General features: G+C 45.6%; 1 protein-coding gene across 1 annotated transcript; it reads right to left on the bottom strand.

Moving 5' to 3' along the window:
* Window positions 1–7101: 7101 nt before the first annotated feature.
* Window positions 7102–18879, bottom strand: LOC123761506 (spidroin-2-like). Its single transcript, XM_045747534.1, has 2 exons — window positions 18842–18879; window positions 7102–8692 (listed from the first exon to the last, which is right to left on the bottom strand). The coding sequence occupies exons 1-2, from the start codon at window positions 18877–18879 to the stop codon at window positions 7102–7104; spliced, it is 1629 nt and encodes a 542-aa protein (XP_045603490.1).
* Window positions 18880–19350: the final 471 nt, after the last annotated feature.

Raw genomic sequence — 19350 nt, 5'->3', positions numbered from 1 at the left:
CACGTGTTGGTGGAGTGAGAACACGCGTCTGTCACGTGTGGAACCACGTGTTGGTGGAGTGAGAACACGTGTCTGGCTCTCACGTGTGGAACCACGTGTTGGTGGAGTGAGAACACGTGTCTGGCTCTCACGTGTGGAACCACGTGTTGGTGGAGTGAGATCACGTGTCTGGCTGTCACGTGTGGAACCACGTGTTGGTGGAGTGAGAACACGTGTCTGACTGTCACGTGTGGAACCACGTGTTGGTGGAGTGAGAACACGTGTCTGGCTGTCACGTGTGGAACCACGTGTTGGTGGAGTGAGAACACGTGTCTGGCTGTCACGTGTGGAACCTCTTGTTGGTGAAATATTCTTAAGAGGGCGGCGTCTGTATAGAAACAAAGTATTGGGATATTTATGTTGACTGAAACAGCAGCTAAAGACTGAGCGAATGAAGAAGTTAAAAGCCATATAAGAGCTTTTCTCTGCCATTAGAGTTCAGGTCGACTGACCAATCTCACTGGACTCGTAATCTAAACCCTTCCTCTCAATTAGTACGGGGCGCGCTTTGTATAATACGTAGCCAACGTTACAAATACAACCTACTACTACGAAAAAGTATCGCCTCACAATTATGTATGTGTTCTATTACATCGAAATTATAGGTTTAGGTGGGATGCCTGTGTTAGGGCAGTATGATGGAATATATACACGTGGTGGTAAATTAAGACATAGCATTCACGATCAAAGATCACATTCCCTCCAAGATCTTCACTCCAAGATCATCACTCCAAGATCATCACTCCTAGATCACATTCACTCCAAGATCACATTCACTCCAATATCACATTCACTCCAAGATCACATTCACTCCAAGATCACATTCACTACAAGATCTTCACTCCAAGATCACATTCACTCCAAGATCTTCACTCCAAGATCTTCACTTCAAGATCACATTCACTCCAACAAATCTACCCCTTATACGGATTATTCATGCCCATGCTATCTCTCGTGGTGGCTTAATCTTCATCAAAGACAAAGGTGCGGGCGACATGCGTTGATACATTCCCTTCCTCGTTACTGGCGACTATAGCATGCTTACTTCAGCGTCGCCTCAGGGTAGACAACACCTTTAGATTGATGCTTCCACTTTCCTAATTAAACCCCCCCAGCTTAACACCGCTTATCAAGCTCACTGTGACCCTCACTGAACTCCCAGCTCTATGTTAAATTGAATTATTTAACACGAGGGAAATACAATGTATCCTGTATGTTATTTAGTTACTAATTAATAATCTTGCTTAATTTCCTGCTGCCACCACCCCCTCCCACCTCCCTGTCCAACCCGTTCTCGCAAGTTTAATAAGTCAATATTGACTTATTAAATATGTGCATAGGTGACATACTAAACATAATAGTTTCCCTTGAAAAGCTTCATAGAAATCACCGACCTTACCTAACCTACTTAGTATCTTAAAATAAGCATCTTATAGCTTCGTAATTACAATTGTTACTAAACCTATTATAGGTATAGGTTAGGTAATAATTGTAATTACGATGCAATAAGATGCTTATCTTAACATACTAAGTAGGTTAGGTAAGGTCGGTGTTTTCTATGAAGCTTTTCAAGGGAAACTATTATGTTAAGTATGTCACCTATGCACATATTTAATAAGTCAATATTGACTTATTAAATTTGCGAGAACGGGTTGCCCTGTCTGTTGACTGAATGTGCCTGTTTTTATTGATCTCCCAGGGCTGACAAAGATCAATAATTACTGCCAAAGGACTTGAGAAACTTGGAAATTACTACTTGGGAATTGTTTATAGAAATTCTTTTCTTTACTTATTGAAGAATCAAGGGACGTTTTTGAATTATCATTAAATGGAGGAAAACACAGGGACCTTCCAAACACAGCATGTAAAGGAGAAAATTAAATGTCTCAGACTTGAAATAAGGGAAAATTGAGCTAAAACTCCAAATAATCAATAGTGAAACTTTATTCAATTTAAATGACATGAAATGACATCCTAACTCTTAATACATCCTATGAGACAAATAAAAAGGTCCAATTACAGATGTACCAAAACTCAGCCACACACATTACCTTATCTTACAATTACCAGCCACAGATGTTGACAGCTTCCCCCAGGTCCCCTGGACCTGTCCAGGTCACCTGGACCTGTCCACGTCACCTCTCAAGACACACTAACTCACAGTTTACTCACAAGCTTACAAGAGGAGGACAGCTCCACCCACAACTAGTTTCCTAGACCCAATAAACCCCGCCTCTCCAAGTCTAGAGCCAATGATTTCAAGTCAGGCTCTAGGGCCTTGGTCTAGCCAATCAGTGCCAGGATTAGCTCCGCCCACTAGGCCTCCCTGGTTTCCACCAATTGAGCTCCAGGATAGGTTATATTCCTGCCCTGAAGGAGTATAATTGCGTTATACTCCTTCAGGGCGTCGTATATTCTCCTTCATCCTCCTATACGGACTGTTACAGACGGGTAGGAAGCGGGGCCTGAGGAGCTAGATCTCAACCCCTCACAATAAACTTATAAATAAACAGTGAGACCACTAATGTCATATATACTATATACTACCAAGGTAAACTGTAAACCTGGTAACTTATCAGGCTATCAAGATCACAGTCTACCTTATTTAAAGGCTGCAATTGTGCATCAATGCTCTACAGAGTAAACTGCTAGTACACTCACCATGAAGTACTCTCCCAGGGTAAACTGCTACTCAACAAACTGTTATACTGTGATATAAAAGCTAGTTGTAAGAAAAAACCCGTCCTCGACCCAAGTTCATTCCATCTAGCGGTCGACCCCACAGATATAGTCATAAACTGTTACATGCTGTTCATTCAAAACGGGAATTTTCTCAAATATAAATTAATATTATAATATATTAGCATATTATGCATATATAGGCACAGGTTAGGTTAGGTGTTTAGGTTCTGTTGGCGATTATTTGTATTTGTAGCTCGTGGGTGAAGAATTACAGCGTTGTGGTTCGAACAAAAGTCGTCAGCGAAGCACTTGTTCCGGAAGTGTTCGAACAAAATCAGAAATCAGAAATCATATATTAGCTCTGACGTTCTGAAAGCCAGGACCTTATATTAGCTCTGACGTTCTGAAAGCCAGGACCTTATATTAGCTTCGACGTTATATAAGCCAGGACCTTATATTAGCTTCGACGTTATATAAGCCTTGGGAAAAGGGGGGGGGGGTATCTGTGGGTTCAAATACCCCGGAGCTCCCACCTCTTTTAAAGCTCTGAGTATGGTGTAGTGGATTAAGTGCGTACCTGCCATCTTGATGGCCAGGGTTCAAGTCTCCTGGTGGGTTTGGGTGTCTAAAAGTTGTATACGTATATATATATATATATATATATATATATATATATAAAATATAAAACCAAAAGTTACACAATGAAATAATGGGATTAAGTTGGGTTAGGATTAAATTTATAGCGTAAACCAGCAACCCTTCGCTTTGAAATTAGGTTTGAGATCTGAGGCAGCAGTTACCAAGTAGCGTCATAGACGTGGAGCCACCGGGAGGAGGCAGGCACCGGCTGGGGAAGTACACGCAGGAGACGCATGCCAATAATGACGATCCTTTAACGGGTCTGAAAGGCCTTCTGGAAGATCTTTTTATACATTACTGGGAAGATGAACGGACAGCCAGGGTACAGGGGTAACGTGGCGGATGGACGGGTCGATGGGTAAACGGACGGACAGACAGAAGGCACAACAGGCGATGGACAGAGCGGCAAGTCGTGAGGTGGACGACGGTCGAGGTGGGTAGGGTGGACAGACGAGGTCACCGCACCTGGTTTTTTTTGTTTTTGGAGATATATACAAGAGTTGTTACATTCTTGTACAGCCACTAGTACGTGTAGCGTTTCGGGCAGGTCCCTGGAATACGATCCCCGCCGCGAAGAATCGTTTTTTCATCCAAGTACACATTTTACTGTTGCGTTAAACAGAGGCTACAGTTAAGGAATTGCGCCCAGTAAATCCTCCCCGGCCAGGATACGAACCCATGACATAGCGCTCGCGGAACGCCAGGCGAGTGTCTTACCACTACACCACGGAGACTGTAGGTTCATGGCTTCTGGTCTCAGGCGGCGGAGCTCGACCTACTTCACCCAAGTTGACACGATAGACGAAGCTGGTGAGAAGCAATGTGGAGAATAATAGGAGAGAGAGAGAGAGAGAGAGAGAGAGAGAGAGAGAGAGAGAGAGAGAGAGAGAGAGAGAGAGAGAGAGAGAGAGAGAGAGAGAGGACAGACAGGGTAGGGCCTGGCTACCGTGACGAGCGATCATCGTAAATAACACGGGATTGCGCCAATGACGTCAAGAGTCTGGTGGTGTAGTGGTCATTTTGGTGACTTGGGCCTCCCCTCCCGCCGAGCCGTGGCCTCGTGTGGGAGGGAGAGGCCTCGTGTGGGAGGGGAGACCTCGTGTGGGAGGGGAGACCTCGTGTGGGAAGAGGCCTCGATATCACCAATATCTCGTTGGTGATATCTGCAAAACATACTACAAAACTCTCCGCTTCTGAGCCTGACTGTTGTTCAAAGGTGTGTCGAGTAGTGAGGGTGTTGTGAGCGGACACCTGTCGACTCTTACTCTCTCACACTTGGTGATGTTACCAGCTACAGCAGCAGTGGATGTAGATGCGTTCTCGGGGCACAGCTGAGGATCCCGTTTCACCTAATGCCTCTGTTCACCTAGCAGTAAATAGGTACCCCATGAGTTAGGCAACTGCCGTAGGGTTGTATCCTGTGGAGGGTCTGTAGTTCGACCTTGAGGGTGGGGAGGCCACGATACAAGTGTGTGTGTGTGTGCATATAACACCTGATAAAACAAATTATCTATCTGGTGGGTGAGGGAAGCGAACCCGTACTCGAGGAGAGCCAAAAAAGAGGCCTACCACGGCACCAGTGTGCCAAACAAAAGCATCCAGGAGAGTGCCAGCGGCGGACTGCTACACCACCGTCGTCAACACCTCCCCGGGCTAATCATCCACTACGGGCTCACCATAGCCCGTGCTACTTGGAATTTTTTGTTCCAGGTAGCGAATCTTTAACAACAACAACAACCTTCCCGGGCCACAAAGAAGCTTCTTGTGTTCTCTCACTACACAACAAACCATTTAAATATAAACCACAGTGGCATAGGAACAACATTTAAGAATATGAGAATTAGGAAGCACCGCAGCCGGCCTGGTGGACCTCACTAGGCGGGTCTTCATTAAATCCACCGCTCTTTCCCCCAAGTACAGTACATATCAAATCCATTCCAGCATCCTGTTAAACTGTTTGGGTCAATAGTGTAAGCTAGCTGGCAGCCCATTTCACTCATCAACAACCCTATTTCAAAACCAATACTTCCCTACATCTCTTATAAAACGAAATTTCTCATGCTTCTACCCATTGTTGTGGGTTTCGACCTGCTCCCACAGTTGCACATCCTTATAATACGCCTCTTGTTAATGGCATAACCCACTTGATCATATTCTCCCTTTTGCTGCTGCCTAATCACTTGGGTTGGACGGTAGAGCGACGGCCTCGCGTCATGCAGGTCGGTGTTCACTTCCCGACCGTCCAATTGGTTGGCCACCATTCCGTCCCCCCGTCCCATCTCAAATCCTTATCCTGACGCCTTCCATGTGGTATGTAGTCGTAGTAGCTTGGTGCTTTCCCCCTGAAAATTCCCTCTCTTCTGCTGGGTCCCTAAAGCGGGTACAGATTGAGACACATATCTCCACAAGGAGGGAGGGAAAGAGGGATGGAGGGAGAGAGGGATGGAGGGAGAGAGGGATGGAGGGAGAGATGGATGGAGGGAGAGAGGGATGGAGGGAGAGAGGGATGGAGGGTGATAAAGTTGGTGTGAGAGGCAACTAAGGACAGGAATACCCTTAACCTGGCAGCCAGCCAGTTACGCTTGAGCTGCACCTCTCATTACCACATTCTCCCTTCATCCATCACCCACCACCCCTCATCTGCCACGCCTCACTCACTACTCATCACCCGTTATCACCCACCATCAGCCATCACCCACCAGTGTCACTGACAAGTGTAAAGTGCTGGAGAAAGTAGTCAGGTTGAGAAGGACGAACTTAATTAAGTTCGGTGAGAAGGACACTAAAATTCTACAGGAAAATATGTGATGCCGATACCTCACATCAGAAGCTGGATAAACGGCACCGTTTGGGTCAAGTGGTGCGTGATAACGGTCCAGAACGGACCGAAACGTCGTCGTTTCTTCTGATGTGTAGTTTGGTTATCATATCTTCAGGGAGACGCTATCTTCCTTGAGTGTTGTTATAAGCTGGCTTTTTATTTGCCAGATACTTCTAATCACCTCCACACAACTGGCCCAACGCCCTCACCTCAGTCTATGTTGAGAAACAAATTATATAAGAAACGTTTTTTTTCCTTTTCACTTACTATAAGAATTGACCTGAATTCCTAGAGGTTTGGGAAGGATCGTAACACTTGTTAAAAGTTTACATCAGGTGTTTGTAGGGGAACAGGTGCAGAAAATTTATTAAATTAGCAAATGAAATATTTAAGGTGATTGCAAATTTCTAGGAAATGAGTTCTAGGGAAGCGGAACGTTTGGCAATAGAAACCACAACACTAAATACGCAATACTGACTATAATTGAGACAGGCTTTAATTCTTACTGGGCAACTATCATCCCTTTCAGCCAAACCCAAATTGTCACCATATAGCATTCTAGCAAATGATACATTTACTAGGAATTCTTCACTGAGTTAATCACAGTATTACTCATTTATTTTCTCACTTTTTTACTCACTCTTACTCTTATTTTACTCACACTTTCACTCATTTATAACTGAGTGTCACTGCCTAATGTATTAAACACTACTTGACTTAAAGCGAGGGAGGAAATTATCAGGGAAAGCGCCAAGCCATTACGATTACATAGCACTGGGAAGGGGCCAGGATAAGGATTTGGGATGGGACAGGGGGAAGGAATGGTGCCCAACCCCTTGGACGGTCGGGGATTGAACGCCGACCTGCATGAAGCGAGACCGTCGCTCTACCGTCCAGCCCAAGTGGCTGGCGGGGAAGACTTAAAAGGGCTGACGGGCTGGGCCCCTTGCCTCTAAACACAGTGGTGACAGACTTTCACCACTGTCATAAAGACCAGCTGGACTTTCACCACTGTCATAAAGACCAGCTGGACTTTCACCACTGTCATAAAGACCAGCTGGACTTTCACCACTGTCATAAAGACCAGGTGGACTTTCACCACTCTCATAAAGACCAGGTGGACTTTCACCACTGTCATAAAGACCAGGTGGACTTTCACCACTGTCATAAAGACCAGCTGGACTTTCACCACTGTCATAAAGACCAGGTGGACTTTCACCACTCTCATAAAGACCAGGTGGACTTTCACCACTGTCATAAAGACCAGCTGGACTTTCACCACTGTCATAAAGACCAGCTGGACTTTCACCACTGTCATAAAGACCAGGTGGACTTTCACCACTGTCATAAAGACCAGCTGGACTTTCACCACTGTCATAAAGACCAGCTGGACTTTCACCACTGTCATAAAGACCAGGTGGACTTTCACCACTGTCATAAAGACCAGGTGGACTTTCACCACTGTCATAAAGACCAGGTGGACTTTCACCACTGTCATAAAGACCAGGTGGACTTTCACCACTGTCATAAAGACCAGGTGGACTTTCACCACTGTCATAAAGACCAGGTGGACTTTCACCACTGTCATAAAGACCAGCTGGACTTTCACCACTGTCATAAAGACCAGCTGGACTTTCACCACTGTCATAAAGACCAGCTGGACTTTCGCCACTGTCATAAAGACCAGCTGGACTTTCGCCACTGTCATAAAGACCAGGTGGACTTTCACCACTGTCATAAAGACCAGGTGGACTTTCACCACTGTCATAAAGACCAGGTGGACTTTCACCACTGTCATAAAGACCAGCTGGACTTTCGCCACTGTCATAAAGACCAGGTGGACTTTCACCACTGTCATAAAGACCAGGTGGACTTTCACCACTGTCATAAAGACCAGCTGGACTTTCACCACTGTCATAAAGACCAGCAGGACTTTCACCACTGTCATAAAGACCAGGTGGACTTTCACCACTGTCATAAAGACCAGGTGGACTTTCACCACTGTCATAAAGATCAGCTGGACTTTCACCACTGTCATAAAGACCAGCTGGACTTTCACCACTGTCATAAAGACCAGGTGGACTTTCACCACTGTCATAAAGACCAGCTGGACTTTCACCACTGTCATAAAGACCAGGTGGACTTTCACCACTGTCATAAAGACCAGCTGGACTTTCACCACTGTCATAAAGACCAGGTGGACTTTCACCACTGTCATAAAGATCAGGTGGACTTTCGCCACTGTCATAAAGACCAGGTGGACTTTCACCACTGTCATAAAGACCAGGTGGACTTTCACCACTGTCATAAAGACCAGGTGGACTTTCACCACTGTCATAAAGACCAGCTGGACTTTCACCACTGTCATAAAGACCAGCTGGACTTTCACCACTGTCATAAAGACCAGCTGGACTTTCACCACTGTCATAAAGACCAGGTGGACTTTCACCACTGTCATAAAGACCAGGTGGACTTTCACCACTGTCATAAAGACCAGGTGGACTTTCACCACTGTCATGAAGACTTTCCTCATACCAATTACACAGTCTATAACACTGACAAACACTACACTGACATGTGTAGTCAGGTGTAGACAGTCAACCTCTTACAACAGCTGCCTTAACTAAGGATATCAGTTTTTAGTCCAGTTATCTTGAAGGATAACCGGAGTTTTGCCAGTGTTACAAACGCAGCCTTCGTTAGTCTGCTGATGTGTGTCTCTGGTGTTAGATCTCCAAATGTTGTCCACTCCAAAGTCATTCTCTTTTTTTCAGAAGTTGGAAGTAGCCTTCCCTTCATCCTCTACTGCTTTTGAAGTTTTCTTGCTCTGACGCCTATCTTCATAACCTTGCATTTGTCAGGTTTAAATTCTACTAGCCACTTCTCCTCAGGTTTTTATTCGCCTCAGTAACTTAGCCTCGTAAACAGGGATAGCAATAAGTTTATTTCCTTTGTGTGATGATTTACATATAATAGGAAATATATGTAAACTTTATATGTAAATGAAATATATGTAAAGGAAGCTTTACTATATGGTAAAGTTTGTCATCGAAGATTTTTTTAATAATTGAAAGCTCGTGATGTTTCGTTCAATTCAGTGAAAAAGAGCTCCTTGAATTTGAAGAATTAAAGAACTCTTTCAAACTGTTCTTTAATTTGAAGAATTAAAGAACTCTTTCAAACTGTTCTTTAATTTGAAGAATTAAAGAACTCTTTCAAACTGTTCTTAAATTTGAAGAATTAAAGAACTTTCAAACTATTCTTTAATTTGAAGAATTAAAGAACTCTTTCAAACTGTTCTTAAATTTGAAGAATTAAAGAACGCTTTCAAAGTGTTCTTTAAATTGAATAATTAAAGAACTCTTTCAAACTGTTCTAAAATTTGAAGAATTAAAGAACTCTTTCAAACTGTTCTTAAATTTGAAGAATTAAAGAACGCTTTCAAAGTGTTCTTTAAATCGAATAATTAAAGAACTCTTTCAAACTGTTCTAAAATTTGAATAATCAAAGAACTCTTTCCACCTGTTCTTTAATTTGAATAATTAAAGAACTCTTTCAAACTGTTCTTTAATATGAATAACTTTCTCACCGCCAACAATTCCCTGAGTGAGAACATGAACTTAGGTTGATGTTTATTTTCCTAATAACAGGAATCAGAGCAAAGTTATGTTAAAAATGTGAACACCAACTGGAACCTATGACCTTTAGAACTTAACAACTTGAAGCTCATCAGGACCAGGTTTCATCAAGCTTTTACACAACTACTGACGAAACCCTTACATCTTTCCTCAATCTTGACCACTTTGTTTACATCTCTAACACAGTTCATGACGGCTAAAGCACTATTCGAGGTTGTTTATAACAATAATAACCTTGGGTTGTGAAGCTTTGGAGCGTGTAAACTGTTTAAAATGTGTAAATATGATTAAAGAAAGATGCATTGGTTTCGTAAGTTGTTGAGTAAAAGCTTGAAGTATTCTAGGGGTGGAGGGAGACTGAATGTGGCCCAGGGGGTCAGATTCACGAAGCAGTTACGCAAGCACTTACGAACGTGTAAATTTTTTCTCAATCTCTGGCGGCTTTGTTTACAATTATTAAACAGTTAATGAGCTCCGAAGCACCAGGAGGCTGTTTATAACAATAACAACAGTTGATTGGGAAGTTTTCATGCTTGTAAACTGTTTAATAAATGTAACCAAAGCCGTCAAAGATTGAGGAAAGATGTACACGTTCGTAAGTACTTGCGTAACTGCTTCGTGAATCTGGCCTGTAGTTAGTAGCACTTGAGGTACGGGAGGCTCCGTGCTGCCTCCCAAAACTGACATATTTTGTCCTCCTTTGGCACTGAGACCTGACAGGTGCTCAGTGAGGAGGGCAGCTTATTTAAATATTTTAAAGTTGTTTTAAACTGATGAACTGCTGGAGGAGTTGGTTGAGGCGCCGTGAGCCCGGGTTCAGCAGGACGGGTGAATGGGTGTGTCCCCCTAGAGACCAGGTGGACATGTCCCTAAGGACCAGGTGGACATGTCTCCCAGGACCAGGTGGACATCCCCCCAGGACCAGGTGGACATCCCCCCAGGACCAGGTGGACATGCCCCCCAGGACCAGGTGGACATGCCCCCCAGGACCAGGTGGACATGCCCCCCAGGACCAGGTGGTCATGCCCCCAGGACCAGGTGGACATGTCCCCCAGGACCAGGTGGACATGCCCCCCAGGACCAGGTGGACATGCCCCCAGGACCAGGTGGACATGCCCCCCAGGACCAGGTGGACATGCCCCCAGGACCAGGTGGACATGCCCCCCAGGACCAGGTGGACATGTCCCCCAGGACCAGGTGGACATGTCCCCCAGGACCAGGTGGACATGCCCCCAGGACCAGGTGGACATGCCCCCCAGGACCAGGTGGACATGCCCCCCAGGACCAGGCGGACATGCCCCCCAGGACCAGGTGGACATGTCCCCCAGGGTTATCTGCACGTCTTATTACGCCAGAGTTACATTATCCATGTATAGATGCCATCCCACATCCTTATCCTAACCCTTTCCAAGTGCAATATAATCCCCTAATGGCTTGGCACTTGCCCCCTGATAATTTCCCCTCCCTTCTCCATATATCGACTTAATTACCGGTCTGGTATACTGGTAATTAAGTGGTCCCATTAATAATTACTCGTAATTGGTGATTAATGACAATAAACACATTTTGTTCACAATGAAACAATTTCGGATAAACGAGATATAAAAAGTAAATTTTGTATATATATATATATATATATATATATATATATATATATATATATATATATATATATATATATATATATATATATATAATCGTGAACTATATAAAGGAAAATTGACAGTTGTATATTGCAACATTCAACATGAACCTGTGTTTCATAGGCCTTTGCCCTCTACAGTGTAGCCACTGTGTATATTCAGTAGCCACGTTATATACTCAGTAACCTTGGTGAATACTCATTAGTCACGGTGTATATTCAGTAGCCACGTTATATACTCAGTAACCTTGGTGAATACTCATTAGTCACGGTGTATATTCAGTAGTCACAGTGTATACACAGTAACGACGGTGTATACTCAGTAGTAAGAGTTGCTCGCCTCTTATCCGGTGTTCCATTATATCTTGTCTTCTTTAACCGATGCCGCGCTGAAACAATCCTCTTTTTAGTTTTTTCCGATATCATATTTTTGTGTTATCCAATAATCCGTCGAGAGAGTTGGCCATTATGTGTTATCCCACAAAGACAAGCTCCCCGCTTATCAGGGCTCTGGCTTTATTGAGAAAAATATCCCAATTATTATCGAGAAAAATAGCTTTTTGAGAGCAGCGAAAGGTTTTATATATATATTTTTTGGGGGGTTTGCGAGACGTTTATCTGATTGTGTACGTCGTCGTGACGTTCCCAGCTTCTACCTGTGTCTTCTTGTCCCTGCGTTCTCTTAATTTGAAGAGGCTGTCATTGTCCATTCCCCTTAGTATTTTATATGTTGTGATCATATTCCCTGTGTTCCTTCTATCCTCTAGGTTTGTGAGAATGAGTCACATTAGCCTGTCTTTGTAGTTTAACCCTCTTAGCTCTGGCACCAATTTTGTTTCAGATTTTTGTGCTTATTCAGTTTTGGTTTTATGCTCCACAAGGTGCAGATTCCTGCGTGTCAGTGCTGCATATTCCATTATTGGTCTGGCATATGTTGTGTATTGCCTTGAAGGAGTCCTGTTTTTTGTTTGTAAAGCATGTTCTTATATTTGCCAGCGTGTCATATGCCGCTGATGCTATCCTGTTTATGTGTGTCCCCGGTGTGAGAGTTGGAACTGTATCCACTCCCATATCTTCCTGTCTTTCCGATTCCTGTAGCTGCCTTCCCTTTATCGTACAGATGTGCTTTTTAGTTATCTGCGGGAGCCTGACAGCTGAGTGAACAGCGCTTCGGATTCGTGTTGATCAGACCACACACTAGAAGGTGAAGGGACGACGACGTTTCGTCGACTTGAGAATGGTCCAGGACGGACTGAAAGGTCGTCGTCCCATCACCTTCTAGTATGTGGTCTGGTCAACATACTTTAGCCACGTTATTGTGACTCATCGCCTACCTTCGGATTCGTAATGCTGAGGTTCCGGGTTCGGTCCCCGGTGGAGGCGGAAACAAATGAACAGAGTTTCTTTCACCCTGATGCCTCTGTTTACCTAGCAGAAAATAGGTACCTGGGAGTTAGACAACTGCTACGGACTGCTTCTTGGGGATGTGTAACAAAAAGGAGGCCTTGTCGAGGACCGGGCCGAGGGGACGCTTAGCCCTGAAATTATCTCAAAATATATCTCAAGAAGATAGTCTCCTCTCTCCCTCTTACGGCCTCATTACCTTAAATTTTTGGGGGGGATTGAATTCTATAAATAATTTGTTTGACCACTCCTGAAGTTTGCCAAGTTCCTCATGTAACTTCCTGCAGTCCTCCTCTGTTTTTGCGTAACAGTAACACAAAAGTAACACAAAAATGATGAGTTACTCAGTTTGCAGATGAGTTACTCATCTGCAAACATTGCCATGTACGAGCTCACTCCCTCGGGATGGCCGTTCATATACATTACGAACAGCAACAGTAACAGGACCTAGCCTTGTGTGACCCCCACACTTGTTACATCCCGCCAGCCTCAAGCTTTCTCTCTGGATGTCACTACTTGTTTTCTGCTCTTCAAGTACTCCCTAACACAGTTCAGTGCTTTCTCTGTTTTCCTAACCTGTCTGGGCCCTGGGCCCTGGTGCCTGGGCCCTGGTGCCCTGGTGCCTGGGCCCTGGTGCCTGGGCCCTGATGCGTGTCGTTGGTGATAATACCGAGAAAGACTAACAACTGAGAAAGCAGATTAGAGCTAGGCACCGTGCCAGAGCAGGGCAGACACACACACACACACACACACGTATGGTCACATCACTCAAGCACAAACACCTGTTTATATATGGAGAGTCACGCTAGCTCTTCGTGAGGACAAACTCATATCGCACCCCACAGACCTGTACATCTTCCCACATCCCCTCTCTCTCTTCTGCTTCACCTCTTCCTCCCCCTCTACATTCTACCTCCTCCCCTCTACCTTCTACCTCCTCCCCTCTACCTTCTACTTCCTCCCCTCTACATTCTACGTCCCCTACGCTACCTTCATCAAAACATGAACTCAGTGTAAGCACCTCACCCTCAGTATAACAGGTGCCCAATAGCAGAACCGAATAACAATGCTGGAAAGGAATCTGATCAGATCAATACCCATGAAAAGTCAAAGCAAATATTCTCAAACGACTCAGGACATAGAGCCTGATGCAATAGCAATGGTTGATACAAAACTCTTGAATGCGCAATGACACCATGACCCTGAGACTATCAGGAGCAGGATGAGACTGAAAGCAGAGAGCTGGAAGAGAGGTGACACTGGTACTCACAAGAAACGGGAATCAGTTCATTGGAAGGAGGAATAACAGTGATCTAGAACACGCCATAGAACGCAAAATATAAACGGAATTTACATAACAGTTGTCCAAGAACTTCCATCACACATTACACAGATTGAGACTGAAGTTGTTAATAACAGGAGAATCATGGCCAAATTGACTTGTAAACAACGGAAGTCACAGGAGAGACATAGATATAGAAACTGCAAAAAAAAAGTGTCAAAAATGAACTTGCTGACGACGAAGGAAGATTCCAAGATATCGCTACCAAGATAAGATACCAAGATAATATATCGCCACCAAGATAAGATACCAAGATAAAATATCGCTACCAAGAGATAAAAGAACCGAGAAAATCGTCAACTCATACACACAGAAACCACAATAGTGTGATATATCAAATAAATAAATCCACAAGGGCCGTGATGAGGGGTTCGAACTTACGCCCGGGATGATCCCAGATGCTGCCTTAGTCGACTCCGCCACGACAAGGTCAAAAGAATTGCAACCGGGAGTTCTATACTGACCTCATTCGGATCCTGCAGCCTCTCTGAGACAAACCAGGATTTTATATGGTAAAATTTTGTAAAAACCTGGTAACCCTGGGAAATAATGTGTAACAGCATAATGTATCCCTGGGAATACAGTATACTGTATCCCTGGGAATACAGTATACTGTATCCCTGGGAATACAGGAAGAAGGGAGTTCTAAATAAATCATACAGTGATGAAGGCTTCCCTAGAGGCGGTCTGACCGCCCTTAAACTGGATCCGGTCAGGTACTCCAGGGTTCCTTGTTAGGGTTCCTTGTTAGGGTTCCCTGCTAGGGTTCCCTGCTAGGGTTCCCTGCTAGGGTTCCCTGCTGGGGTTCCCTGCTAGGGTTCCCTGCTAGGGTTCCCTGCTAGGGTTCCCTGCTAGGGTTCCCTGCTAGGGTTCCCTGCTAGGGTTCCCTGCTGGGGTTCCCTACTAGGGTTCCCTACTAGGGTTCCCTGCTAGGGTTCCCTGCTAGGGTTCCCTGCTAGGGTTCCTTGCTAGGGTTCCTTGCTAGGGTTCCTTGCTAGGGTTCCCTGCTAGGGTTCCTTGCTAGGGTTCCTTGCTAGGGTTCCCTGCTAGGGTTCCCTGCTAGGGTTCCCTGCTAGGGTTCCCTGCTAGGGTTCCCTGCTAGGGTTCCTTGCTAGGGTTCCCTGCTAGGGTTCCCTGCTAGGGTTCCCTGCTAGGGTTCCCTGCTAGGGTTCCCTGCTGGGGTTCCCTGCTAGGGTTCCCTGCTAGGGTTCCCTGCTAGGGTTCCCTGCTGGGGTTCCCTGCTAGGGTTCCCTGCTAGGGTTCCCTGCTAGGGTTCCCTGCTAGGGTTCCTTGCTAGGGTTCCTTGCTAGGGTTCCTTGCTAGGGTTGCCTGCTAGGGTTCCCTGCTAGGGTTCCCTGCTAGGGTTCCTTGCTAGGGTTCCTTGCTAGGGTTCCTTGCTAGGGTTCCCTGCTAGGGTTCCCTGCTAGGGTTCCCTGCTAGGGTTCCCTGCTAGGGTTCCTTGCTAGGGTTCCCTGCTAGGGTTCCCTGCTAGGGTTCCCTGCTAGGGTTCCCCACCTGTGTTTCGGGAGAGAGAGTTGAAGGGGAAATTTGAGGAGAGGAAAGAGGGGAGAGAGAGAGAGAGAGAGAGAGAGAGAGAGAGAGAGAGAGAGAGAGAGAGAGAGAGAGAGAGAGAGAGAGAGAGGGAGAGAGAGAGAGATGGGTAGGAGACGGAGTAGAGAGGGGAGGAGTGTGGGAAATGAGGGAGAGAGAGGGAAGAGCTGGGACATGTTGAGAGAGGAAAACAAGAGTGGAATGAGGGGTGAGAGAGAGAAAGAGACTGTCCCGGGTACCGCCGGATACCCGTAGCTAATATAGTAATAATATAAAAAAAAGAGTCGATCCAATAATACTTCTTCATGAAATTGAAGGTGACTACTTGCACTTTGGGTCGTAGGAGCCTCTTAGGAGTCCACATACACAGCCTCCTGCAGCTCTATCTACTGCGCCTCCAAGCAGCCTATTATAGGGAAGGACTCCACAGCCTCCTGCAGCTCTATCTACTGCGCCTCCAAGCAGCCTATTATAGGGAAGGACTCCAGAGACACCTGTCTGCTCTCCAGTTGGAACTTTAGGCCATCCAAGATATTAGCTGCTGCACGCCCCCAACACAGCAGGGCAGGGGAGGCACGACCCGCAGCTCCCAGGGGGGGAAGTGTCCGTAGCAGGGAACTGACTACAACTCCTCTAGCAAACTGCGCTCTACGGCGTATATCGTAGCTTCATTTGTACTGACGTAGGTAACCCTGCACGTATGAACCTGTCCTGGAGAACGGGGTCCAGAACGCTCTACGTTCTGGACCCTACGCTCTACGTTCTGGACCCTACGCTCTACGTTCTGGACCCTACGCTCTACGTTCTGGACCCTACGCTCTACGTTCTGGACCCTACGCTCTACGTTCTGGACCCTACGCTCTACGTTCTACGTTCTACGATGGTCTGTAGGACGCTCTACGGCAAGTGTGCTTCAGTTTGAGGAATTATCAGGGGAAGCGCCAAATCATTACGACTATATAGCACTGGGAAGGGATCAGGATAAGGATTTGGGATGGGACGGTGGGGAGGAATGGTGCCCAACCACCTGGACGGTCGGGGATTGAACGCCGACCTGCATGACCCGAGACCGTCGCTCTACCGTCCAGCCCAAGTGGTTGGGCATGAACTGGCGTGTATGTCCAGCTGCGCCAGGACTCGTCAAGCACTTATACCCGTGTTTGCTAACGAAACCTGTGCATCCTTTCATTAACCAGTTTATATAAACTCCGACCTCCGACCGAGTCTATCCATAATAACCTGATCCTGTGAACGATCTCGCTGTGCTTTCAAGCTCGTAAGCCGTTTAATATATTCAGAGTCGCCATTGTCGAGGAAAGATGCACAGGTTCCGTAAGTGCGACTCTTACTCCTGATAAATGCTGGCATAGGCCGCTAATGTTCTCTATTGCTCAAGACGGCCTCAGAAGATCCTGGCATCACCTCCCGAATATTTTTGAAGATAATTTGTCCTGGGTTCGTATCCTGGTCGGGGAGGATTGACTAGGCGAATATCCTTAACTGTAGCCTCTGTTCACCCAGCTGTGAATGGGTACCTGGTTGGTAAACGGTTTGCCGGGTCGTATTCCAGGGATAATTAAGATTAAGGACCTGCCCGAGACGTTATGTGTTCTAGTTGCCTTACAAGAATGTAAAAACTCTTGTATATGTTTGGTGTGGGTGTTTAATATTCACACTACGGCACACCTGGTACAATGTCAGGTGTGGAGGTTTAATACCCCCACTACCACACACCTGGTACAATGTCAGGTGTGGAGGTTTAATACCCCCACTACCACACACCTGGTACAAGAGTCAGGTGTGGAGGTTTAATACTCCCACTACCACACACCTGGTACAATGTCAGGTGTGGAGGTATAACATTAAGTACTAGCGTTCATAAATGTCTCACTTTCCCCTACTGACCACCTATGATCTCTCTGCAACAGACCGCATCTATAATGTATTATGTGTACCAAGAAAATTATACGCTAATGATAATCTGTAAATACATAAAAATAACACGTACAAGTTGTCATAGTTCTATGAATTGGTTTATGCAATTTTATCCTGAAGTTCATTTGACAATTTTCTCCAAAACACAAGAATGGGATTCGAAATAATATATATATACAAAATGCGAGTAAAACAATAACACTTTCACTCAAGCATTGTCACTCATGAGTTGATTGTCTTCACTCCAGAGAACACGTTCATGTGTGTGTGTTTTCCTAACTCCGGCTGGACCTCTGGACATTCACTATATGTTATACTGTGACGCGGTATTAGTATGTCAGACACTGATATACTGTATGATGTGCAGAACAGATCCCTGTCACCTGTGTTATTGTCTGTCACCTACACCATTCCCCTGTTACCTACATCATTCCCTGTCACCTACACCATTCCCTGTCACCTACACCATTCCCTGTCACCTACACCATTCCCTGTCACTTACACCATTCCCTGTCACCTACACCAATTCCTGTCACCTACACCATTTCCTGTCACCTTCACCATTCCCTGTCACCTACACCATTCCCCGTCACTTACACCATTCCCCGTCACTTACACCATTCCCTGTCACCTACACCATTCCCCGTCACCTTCACCATTCCCTGTCACCTACACCATTCCCTGTCACCTTCACCATTTCCTGTCACCTACACCATTCCCCGTCACTTACACCATTCCCTGTCACCTACACCATTCCCTGTCACCTACACCATTCCCCGTCACCTTCACCATTCCCTGTCACCTACACCATTCCCTGTCACCTACACCATTCTCTGTCACCTACACCATTCCCTGTCACCTACACCATTCCCTGTCACCTACACCATTCCCCGTCACCTTCACCATTCCCTGTCACCTACACCATTCCCTGTCACCTTCACCATTTCCTGTCACCTACACCATTCCCTGTCACCTTCACCATTTCCTGTCACCTACACCATTCCCTGTCACCTTCACCATTTCCTGTCACCTACACCATTTATCCGCTGATCCAAGACATGTTCGCTACTGTTACTTGTACAATTCCTCAGTCATCTTGAGGAGGCATGACCTGGCACCAGTTGCTCCACTTGACACTTGACACTCACCTATCTTTCATGGGCCTTGAATTTTCTCTTTCTTCCATTCTAGAACTTTGTAATGTTAAGTAGGTAAGTTTACGTTTGCAATGAGCGACCCTGAGGCCCATTCAGTCCCTTGAACCATTGCCTATTACATCCCATAAAAAAATCCCCTTCACTCTCCCCTCTTTGGGGTTCCCCTTTCCAACCCATCCTATTTTCTCCCTCTCTCCCAACTTGCCCTCCCTCCCTCCCTCTTTCCCTCTCGTTAGTCTTACCCTGCTCCCCGAGGTAAAGCAATAAGCAATATTTTTCATTAATCAACGTGAGACAGGTGGTGTGGCTTGGGTATTGATCTGCCTGGGTGGGTGTACTCGCCTATTGGTGCCTGCTGGCTCGAACATTAGTTCTTGGACCCCGCCTTTCCAGCCGCTGGATTGTCAAAAGCAATGCTTCTTGGCGTTTTTCACCATTATATCAACTTTTTAAATTATGAGTGGAGTTTGCTTCCACAACCTGCTCCTTTGGTTCAAAGT

This window comes from Procambarus clarkii, chromosome 7 (genome assembly GCF_040958095.1).
Source record: "Procambarus clarkii isolate CNS0578487 chromosome 7, FALCON_Pclarkii_2.0, whole genome shotgun sequence".
NCBI classification, from domain to species: domain Eukaryota; kingdom Metazoa; phylum Arthropoda; class Malacostraca; order Decapoda; family Cambaridae; genus Procambarus; species Procambarus clarkii.
Note: the sequence above shows the minus strand (reverse complement) of the source record. Positions and strands in the feature narration are given on the sequence as shown.